At 51.2% G+C, this 10141-nt stretch overlaps 1 protein-coding gene across 1 annotated transcript; it reads right to left on the bottom strand.

The window, feature by feature from the left end:
• Nucleotides 1–981: 981 nt before the first annotated feature.
• TIMM10 (translocase of inner mitochondrial membrane 10) lies at nucleotides 982–4627 on the bottom strand. The gene is made up of 3 exons (XM_006260340.4): nucleotides 4549–4627; nucleotides 4156–4272; nucleotides 982–3632 (listed from the first exon to the last, which is right to left on the bottom strand). Exons 2-3 carry the CDS (start codon nucleotides 4224–4226, stop codon nucleotides 3431–3433), a joined length of 273 nt encoding a protein of 90 aa, XP_006260402.1. The 5' UTR covers nucleotides 4227–4272; nucleotides 4549–4627; the 3' UTR covers nucleotides 982–3430.
• Nucleotides 4628–10141: the final 5514 nt, after the last annotated feature.

The following is a 10141-nucleotide window of genomic DNA, read 5'->3' as shown; positions in this document are numbered from 1 at the left end:
CTCCCTTGAAAGATAACACGAAGCTGGAGTGACCTCTCTAGGGCACAAAAGCCTGAGTAGTGTATATGGAGACGCTGAGCTCTCCATACCCTAGCATCCCTCTCTTGGCTTTGCAGGTTTAATCTAAAGGAAAGGCAGATACCAATATATTTGGAACCAGCCTGACTGCAAAAGGTGTCAGGTCAAAGATCACCCATTTGTCCATCTATTAGAGCTCCACTCCTAGCCTGGGTGCCAACCAGGGTTCAAGAGCCCAGTCTACGCAGTCAGTGGATTTCAGTTCCTCAACTTTTTGGTGGCATTTCCTCTGCCAGGGGTAAAACTAGTATCCCCTCTAAGGTGTTCTTCTGCACAAAGCCACCAGTACCCTAGAGATTGCCAGGTTATTTAACCGCTGCTCAGCACTCAGTGTTAGCAGGTAGTTCCAAACCTGACCTGACCTATATTAGCACCAGTACTGTGTTCTTAATTCCCCAAGTGAGAGTTTAGTATGTATTTATCTATCTGTGCGTGTCCTTGCTGATGTCAGAAACAATAAAGACATTCATAAAGAAACAACAAGACTTGGCATGCTTTCCTAAGAGCTCTTGAGAACTCTTCTTCAGCTGCTGGTGTATCTCCACATCCTACCTTTTTTAATTCTAAAATTCCATCATAGTAACACCAGCTCCAAGTCTCACCAAGTCTGTGGAAACACACAAAATGGTTGCTAGTATTGCATGTTACCTCAACTACCTTGTACCTGCAATGAGAAAACCTTTGAACGCTGATGAATTTGCAAATAGGTCTGTTGTCCTCTGTTGAATTGATCAGGACTGGCAAGATGTTTTATCTAGAAACATTCCATCTACTTAAATACAAAAGACCTAAATACAGGATACAAGAAAGGCATTTGGGGGGCAAGAAAACAAGGTCCTACCATCTCTGAGAAGTCAGTGATAGACATTTGAGAAAGCATGGTTCAGTAATTTGATATAGAACTAGGTATGCATATATTTTTATTTTGATGTACTTAATGTCATCACAGCTACAACACAACTCTTATACTATCAGTTTATTTCATGTCATATATAGAAATCTGTGGTGGACAAAGCCAAGAATTAAATGCAACCTGAAAAGGCTTTTTTGGGAAGAGTCCCCCAATGACTGAGTGGTGCGGTTTGGGGTGACCTGTAATGCCAGTCCAAAATCAGCTCCTTATTTGGTGCTATGTACATAGCACAAAACTGGGGGGGGGGCAATAGTCAAGAGAGAAGCACACAAAAACCAAGCTTTGGGTTGAGCAAGGGCCTATCCAGGCTTCCTCAGGAGAATATTCCAGTGGCAGAGACATATGGTTTGGAGTGACCCAAAAAGGCTTTTCATCCATAATCCCAGCCCAAAATCACCTCCTTATTTAGTACCATGTAAATACATGGCCCAGGGAACCATTAGTTGGCAGGCTGGCACGCAAAAACCAAGCTTTAAGTCAGGAGGAGCTACCCAAATTTCTTCAGGACAGTCCCCCCGGGCATGGAGATGTATGGTTTGTGGTGACCCAAAGTGGATCTTGCCCCATAATCCCAACCCAAATTAAGCTCATTTGGGGAAATGTACACCACACACATACCCAAGGGGCTGTCAGTTGGCAGACTAGCAGTGAAAACCAAACTTCAGTTCAGCCAGTGCCCTGCTCAGACTTATTCAGAAGAAACAGCTGAAAATGTGTCGTTTGGGAAGACCTGAAAATGATTTTGCTTCATAATCCCAGCCTAATCTCATCTCCTTATTCAAGGCTATGTACTTGATACGTGGTATAATTTTACAACTTTAAATTATTTAAAGTTAGCTTTGAAAAACCAGCCATGAACCAGGAATAAGGAACTAGAGACTGAGACTAAAGAACTGGGAATTAGGAATCTTTAGCCTCACCCAAGGGGCACACACAGACCCATCCTCCCCACTAAACTTGGCTGCCCTTTTGGGGAGCTGCCAAAAAATCATGCTCCTTACATCAACTCCTATCCCCTAGAGGATTAATTCCCACTAGGCTTTGAGGGTCCTGCTCCTCCCCACCCCCAAGGAGCTTAGTCCATATAGTCTTCAATGTCCGTCTCTCTAACCTCCAAACACTTCTATCCCTATTTCCATTCCACCCCTGCTGTGCTCCCTCTCGGCTCTCTCGCCCTAACAATCAAAGGCTAGAGCTAGACAAAGCCAGGCCAGTAAGGCCTTCCCCCTGCTGTTTGCTATCCCTAGCCTCATGCAACCCCCTCTCAGTCTCCTCCAACACAGCCCCTACCCTCACTTGCTGCTACAGCCTTGCTATAGCTGTCCGTACCCCCAAGCCAACCTCAAAATCCCCCTCCCAGGTGCCTGCATAGTCCCCAGTGCAAACAAAAGCTGCTGTACACATAGTTTTTCCTGCCAGCGAATTCTGAGGAAATCATCATGCAGCATCTTCCAGGAAAACCAGACTGAGCCCCAAGAGGACTGAATTGCATGCAGTAAAAATAACTCCTAGCCACTCCCTGGAGGTCACTGGGATTAGAAGCTTCACCCTCAGGCTAAATGGAGCTGCCGTGTAATTAACCACAAATCAGAAACTGGGATGAGAGAAAGGAGGAAAACACCAATTAGGAGCCAGGCTTGTAAAAATATTTACTAAAGCCATGAACTGAAAGCCAAGTGAAACTCCCATGTGCTTTCCCCAGCAGCAGCATGCCCCCTGCTGGCCACACATAGCAGCTACAGCCATCAAGGATTGCAAGGAAATTCTTCAGATTACAGCCAGCAGTTTGCCTCCCCGAACAAAAATGCAGCCATCTCTGGGGGGAGGGGGGAAAAGGACAAGGGTTGCCCAACAGAAAATAGGAACAGGCTCTGTCACAGAGTTTGGAGCTGAAAGTGAAAGGCAAACTGCAGCCAGGAGGGGATTACTCAAATCTGACAGGGGCATGCTGCTCTGTGAGAGTACCATGGAGATTTGATGAGCACAATACCATAGGGAATATACATCCACCTGGAGGCAGTGCCCCCTGCAGCCAATCCATCATGCTATCAAAGGGGTAAAAGAGCTGGGACGAGGGTTCTAGCCCGACCTCCTGCAAGAGGACACTTCATCACAAACTACCCTGGATCAAGCCTTTGCTCCATTAGTCAATAAAGAGACACCACTAGGATAGGATTGGGACCTCATCCCTATTTGGGACAATGCTGCTCACTAGGAGCATCATCTGGGAAGGGCAGAGATAGGACCTCATCCACTCAGCAGGAAACAGCTAAACAGCGAATCTCAGCACAGGATCCCCTTGTTGGAAGGCAGAGGCCCAGTGCTGCTCATACAAAACTATCAAGGCTTTATTGACAGGGGACCCAGGGCTGAATCTAGGCGGCAGTCCAGTGCACTCAGGGCCTATCACACTTGCTGTCCAAAGCTGAAGAGGGATTCTTAAACCGCCCCAGCCCCCTGCTGAATCCGCTTCATCAGCTCCTCATCTTGCATGGAGAGCTCTGTCAATTTCTTGCCCATGCGTTCATGAATGTCCAGGTACTTGGAGACACAGCGGTCCAGGCATACAGACTCCCCTTTGGAGAGCTCAGCCTCCTTGTAGTGGGGGGGGACACACTTCCGGTGGCAGGCATTGGTCATCCTGGGGTACAAAGGAGGGAGACATTATGAGAATCTCTACACGCCCCTGCTCACCAGGCCAGTCTCCTTCACACACAGCACAGCAACCATTCCAGACATTAGTTCTTCCCCCGCCCCGCTCTGTGGATACCTTAAATGGCCACTGCACCTCCCCTGCTACTGCATCCTAGGCTTTCCTTTCCATATGCACACAGCCTTGCTCACACTCCGCAGCCCCATCCCCTTGCCATCACAGATCCATACACCCCACATAGCTCGACCAGTGTATTTCCATCCATTCACAGGCTCTCTGACATTTCAACTCCAGGAACCTGCTCACATACACACAGCTTTGGTGATGCATCCTGCAGGGGCCCCCCAGCAAGGAAATGGACACATGAGATATTCCTGCACTTGAAAGTAGGAGTCCTGTGGCCTGCAACAGCCCACAGGCAGATATTTCCCTCTCTCTTCCTCCCCCCAGGCGCTTAGGAGCACGGAGTAAAGCCCAGAGCCCTGCAGGGGTCTTTGGACGGGGTCATGACCTGTTGTACATGTCAGCCATCATCTCCACCTCCAGCTCCGCTGCCAGCCGCTGCGCCTGCACAGGATCCATCGCCTAAGCTCCGCGTCCCGTGCAGCTGAGGCAGGGCCGGGATCTCCTGGAAAGGCACAAAAACTGTCAGTGCTGCCCCAGCCCCGGGCAGCGCCCAGCTACACCCGAGGCGGCGTCAACGACGACCCCAGCGCACCCGAGGCCGCGGGGACCCCGAGGAGCTGGCGGCGCCTCCCTACGGGGCAGCCCCTGCACCCTCTGCACGGAGCGCGGTCAGACCCCAGCAGGGGAGCAGCCTTGGCACCGTGCTCCCCTCCCGCCTCGGCCGCCCCATGCCCGTGCGCAGGGGCCGGGCGAGGGCAGGAGGCCACCTCCACCCCACCTGCCAGCCGGAACCACGTGGGGCCACCAGCACTTCCGGGAAGGAGGCACCCCCCTCCCCGGCTCAAAGAGCGGGGAGAACGTCATTTCCGGCAGCGCAGCGATTGGGCGGGATCGGGAGGCCCGGCCTGCCAACCACAGAGACGCGCGGGGGCGGGGTTGGGAGGGAGCAGGAGCGGGAGCGGGCACGGGCAGGGGGTGGGACTCCAGGGGCGTGGAGGGCTAGCCGGGAGTGGGGCGGGGCATGTTGCCATGGGGACGCGGGGGCTGGGGTTGACGTGCCTCTGGGGGCCGGGGAGAGCTGGCGGGATGTGCGTGCTGCAAGCCGTCTGGGCCTCGGCGTGGATGTGACCGCTTCACTGAACAGCTGGAAGCATTGTCCTCTGCGAGAGCACACAGCCGTCCCCGCCCTGCGCTCCCCAGCCCCAAAAGCAACCGGGGAGGGAGCCTGCATTTCCTGCAGGGCCCCTGCTCGGAGCAGCCTGGAGGCGCCACGTGCAGCATCTCTCCTCGTGCGGGTCCCCAGGGGCGAGGGGGCGCTTTCCTGCCCTGAGCCGCTCTTGCTCCTCGTGCAAGACGTGGCGGCCGCTGCAGTCCAAGGGCGGCCCCCAGCTGCACGGGGGTGTTGGCAGGGGAGGCAGGTGCTCCGATGTGGTTCAGCGTGATGCTAGGTGATGAGTCGGGGTTGGAGTTTAAGTCAGACAAGCTAGTTGTGTGACTTTGGGGGCAGGAGTTGGCACGACCGGGGGACCCGGGATCACAAGGGTCGTGGATCCCTCGCACAGGCCATGGAAGAAGCACAGCGATGACTTGGACGTCAGGGAGCTAACGAGAGACTTCCCTTATGCTACGGCCGGCAGCACGGCCAGCCTGTCTGCAAATACAGCAAAGAAGTCAGTTTAGCTTAGCATGGCTGTGGGTTGGGAGCAAGGGGCACTGGCAGGGTGGGGGGGAAGGTGCTGTGGCTTTTAGTTTTGTTTTACATTTAATTTCTGAGGCAATAACACTTGTTATTTACTGTAACAGTTACAAAGTGCCTCCCCTCTCCACAATCATATACAGTTGTCCTCTTTAGGACTAATGCCCAAGCTTTCTATGGTCAAGGTTGCTGCCTAGCAGCCTGCTGTGCTCACTCATAGCAGTCCCCAAAAGGTTTCCAGGCTTCCTCAAGCTTTGACTCTGCTCAAGGAGGAGTGACTGGAGAAAGGTTAAGGAAAAGGCTTTATAGTGTTTATGATATGTGGAGGGAAGTGGGTCTTTTCCTTCACTGGACAGATGGTGGCTGGACTTTACCTTCAGCTAAAAGCCTGCAGGCCTGCCCCCTTCATGCCAATAGTCCCTGTTGAGGAGAGTGACAGCCACATCTGAAAAAAATGGCTAGAAAATTGAAGTATCCATCAGTTTTGAAGGCAAAAGGGACACGGATAGGAATTAGGTCTGATTTCCTGCAAAATGGGCCAGAACGTTCATTATGCTCCTCGTATTCTCATTGTTGGCACTGCACAGGATCTGTGTGCCTCGCCCATCTCGAGGTCTTTATAGGTACATGGTGGGTGCCAGACCATCTCCCAAGGAGCTCCCAGTGAGAACAAACAGGGTTCAACACTGTTGTTCTGTGGCATAATGAAATGCCCAGGCTGTTTAGAAAGGAAAGGTAGGGTTACAATATTTCCAGTTCCAAAAAAGAGAACAACTGTATATGATTGTGGAGAGGGGGGGACACTTTCTAACTGTTACAGTAACTAGCAAGTGTTATTGCCTCAGAAATTAAATGTAAAACAAAACTATAAGCCACAGCACCACCCTCCCCCTGCCCTACCAGTGCCTCTTGCTCCCAACCCACAGTCCCCCATTCCTCGGCTATGCTGGTACCCCTCACTCCCAACCCTTAGCCCCCTGTCCCTGCTGCTGCCCCTCACTCCTGACCTGCAGACCCCTGGCCCTGCCAATGCCCTTCACTTCCAACAGCACCCTGACCTCTGGGCCACGCTGGTGCCCCTTCCTCCTCACCCACAGCTCCCCCCCATCCCTGCTGGTGCCCCACACTCCCCACATCCCCCTAGTGCAGACAGTGCCCCGCACTCCTGACTCAGTCTCCCATCCCCCACAAGCCACAGCCTCCCCAGCTCTGCCAGTGCTCCTCCTGACACACATCCCCCTGTTCCCACCAGCCCTGCTGGAGGGGGCCCCAGCTGCCCCTGTCCCTGATTTATGCAGGCAGCTACACAGAGAGTCTGCCCCTGGTGGAGGGAAGAGGAGGGGAGGTCTGTGGCACGCCATTTAACAGCTCCCTGGGCCTGTCTTGTGTGAATGTGGATAGTCCCTTTCTGGGTATGGTAGTAGTATTTCAAATTGATTAGCTCTGATGGGACTTGAATCCACAACTTTTGAATGCCTGGTAATTGCTAGGAAGCTAATGCACCAGCCAGGGCACCACAGGGTTACTTGTGCCTTAAAATAGTGCAGCTTCCCAATCCAAGTGAATACATGAACTCAGCAAACCATCACAGTCACAACAGTTAAACTGTATGTGATTCAATTTCAGTTTAAGGAAGGTAGGAACTGTTTTCAAAACCACTTCTCTATCTGCCTGGTTAACACAGGTAGTACATTTTCTGTGCAGGGGAATAAGAGAGTCAGTACCCCGAGTGTGAGGCTCTTGCAAAGGAAAAACACAGGCTGTCTTGTGCTGATGTTGCTCTTCAGCCAGTGCGAGGTTGAAGAGTTGTGTTCATAGCAGCCCTAGTTTTTGGTTCAAATTGGTGCCCTCCCTCCTTCATAGCCCAGTCTGTGATCTGGGCTGCAGTGAAACTGATATTTTCAGATGGTTGAGGAAAGGCTGACGGGCATCAGGTTGCTTGGGTCATCAAAATCACCTGTTTTATGAAAGAGTACAGTAACAGTCTTCAAACTCCTGGCACCCATTGAAGAGCACTGCCAATACAAAACAGCCTGGGTCATTCCTGTACAAGAGCCCCATGCTTCAGGCATTGGCCTCTCACACTCACCACCCTTCATTACAAACCCTTTAAAGATAAAATTATGCCCAGGGTGTTTGGGAGGTATTTCAAGAGGCAGAAACTGGACACAGTGGGATACCACAGGGCCTGTAGCTGGAGAGAAAAGTCCCAAGAAAGTGCCTCTTTGGAGAATGTGGGGCCTGTGTGAAGGGGAGGTACCCTGAGGGGGCTGGGGCAGCTCATAAAGATTTTTTTTATTCCACATTCTCCATTTGCACATCATTCAGGTAAGCACTGGTGAAATGCTCATGCTTCTTTGGGCAAACTCTGGATGATGATCTCAGACTCTCAGGCCAGGCTTTCTGCTTCTCTTTCATTGCTTCAGGTATGGCCACGAGGGAATAGCCAAACTCCACAATGTTACAGGATTTGCTTCTTGTTCACATATTTATACCCTACATCATGTGTGGACACCAGCTGGCCAGCCACATCAAACAGTGGGGGGCCAGAAGACACTCCCTCAACACCCAGAAGAAGCAGGTGTTTTAAGTGACAACATTGAGGTTGTTGACTACCTTGTGGAGATTAGAACTTCTCTGGGTGAACATGTGGGTGCACTCCCAGAACCTAGAGCCAAAACTGTCATCATTGCACATTTTGTCATGCTGCACATGATCATGACATACCTGGTCACACACAAACTACAGTACAGCTGTCAACTGATTTTTCCTGCCCATCTACATAGCCAAAAATAGATTGGACTGTAAGTGGCATCAAGTAAGTTAAGTGCAGGAAACCTGCTAGTATCATGCCAGTCTGCTTCTCTTTTCAGTGTTAGGACAGCAAATCCAGGACCCTATATTTCAAACAAAGGTGCCACCTCTAGCCAGCTGTTCTCTGGGGCGTGTTCATCTTCATAAGAGAAAGTCACCCAAACAGAGCAATTGGTTATTGATGGCCAGTCCTTCCTCTCTATACCTGGGCCAGCAATGAGACTTACCAAGTTATAGCAGATGAGTATATATTTGCCCTGTAAGACAAAGTATGCAGCAGAGCCTCCCTTTCCATTGCTGACCCGCTGTATGCACCCCACCAAGTTACTAAGAACACTAAGGCATTTATACACCCTGAGAAGCATGGAGTTCTTCATTTCCTTCCCCAAAATCTTCTCTGTGTGGCTTTCACACTGCTCCTCCTGGATTGCCCAGGGCCAAGGTTTCCACAAAGCCTTGTTGATCACTGTGCTTTGTCTCTTCACATTGAGATGCTGGCCTGGGGTAGCGTGATTGTGGGGGATATGGGTTCTCCTTCACTGTTCTCTCCATGGTTACGTATCCCTGGAATCAGGCCCTGGCTTAGCCAGTCGCTGGTGTGAACCTCTCCCTGAGAGCACCTCCTTTAGCCTGTTCCTGTGGTTGCCACAAGGCAGGGAGTTTGTCTTCTACTGTCCCCCATCCTTCTGGCAAGACTGTGGCAAGGAGCCATTTTTGCATGGGGCTTTTTTGGGAGTCTCCCCTAATGTAGACAAAGCACAGATTAATGAGCTGTTGACATCAAATACTATTTTTTTCCAGCTTTGCAAACCCCTGCTCTGCACATTGCAGTCCTAGTGGGTTGTGGCAGACTGGTGGAGTCCTATCTCACACCTCTCTGCTCCCTGCTCCCTGTGCAAAATATCACTGCAAGATGGGATTCTCAAATGGGCATGTGAGTGGTTACTTCAGTGCTCCACCTCCTCCTTACCTAGAAGGTGCATCTCCTTGCCCTGGTCCTTGGCCATCTCCGCATGAGCATATGCTGGAGCTGTCCAGGCTGTACAGCTGTTCTGGGGGTGCTGAACTAAACTTATGGGCAGCAACAGTGGACCAACCATTAGAAAAGGTCAGACCTATTTCTACAGTGTTTTATACCAACACTAAATAAGTCCCCCATTGGGCACAACCTTGGCAGAGGAGCATGGGTCAAGCTGAACAGACTGAGATCTGGATATATATGCTTCAGAACAACACTTCACAAGATGAACATTTTGGACAGCCCCCTGTGTGAATGCGAGTCCAATAAACATCACAGCATTTAATTGACGCTGCAGTCTCTACAAATGCCCAGAAGGGGTGGATAGAATCCATATATTGAGTGATAATGCCAGACAGTGGCTCATAGATTTGCAAGTTGATATCTGATGCCATATGAAGGAAGAAGCTTTTCATTTGCTGTCATGGTCTCAGTGTTTTGTTGGAAATCAGTCTCCTACAAACAGGATAAATTATTTTTCCCTTGCCTGCCCCAAGGGAGATCAGTATATGAGAACATAAGTGCCATATAGGGTCAGACACATGGTTCACCTAGCCCAGTGTCCTGTTTCTAACAGTGGCAGGGGTTCTCAATCCCCGGGCTGTGGCCTGGTGGCAGGCCGCAGCAGGTTGGCTGCTGGTCTGCAGCATGGTCAGCTGCCGGACGGGAAGTGGCAAACTGCAGCCCCCAGAGCTGGGTGGAGAGGCCATGGCTCCTTTCATAGGACCCTCGGCAGCACAGGGTTTGGCCGGGGGTGGGGGGGATCCTCATCTGTCTGCCAGCCAGAAATTCTAGACACGGTCAGCTGTGACTGCTGGGCCATGGTTTGCTGTGCCGTGGACA

Source organism: Alligator mississippiensis, chromosome 2 (genome assembly GCF_030867095.1).
Source record: "Alligator mississippiensis isolate rAllMis1 chromosome 2, rAllMis1, whole genome shotgun sequence".
Lineage (NCBI taxonomy): Eukaryota > Metazoa > Chordata > Crocodylia > Alligatoridae > Alligator > Alligator mississippiensis.
This window is presented reverse-complemented; position numbering and strand designations above follow the sequence as displayed.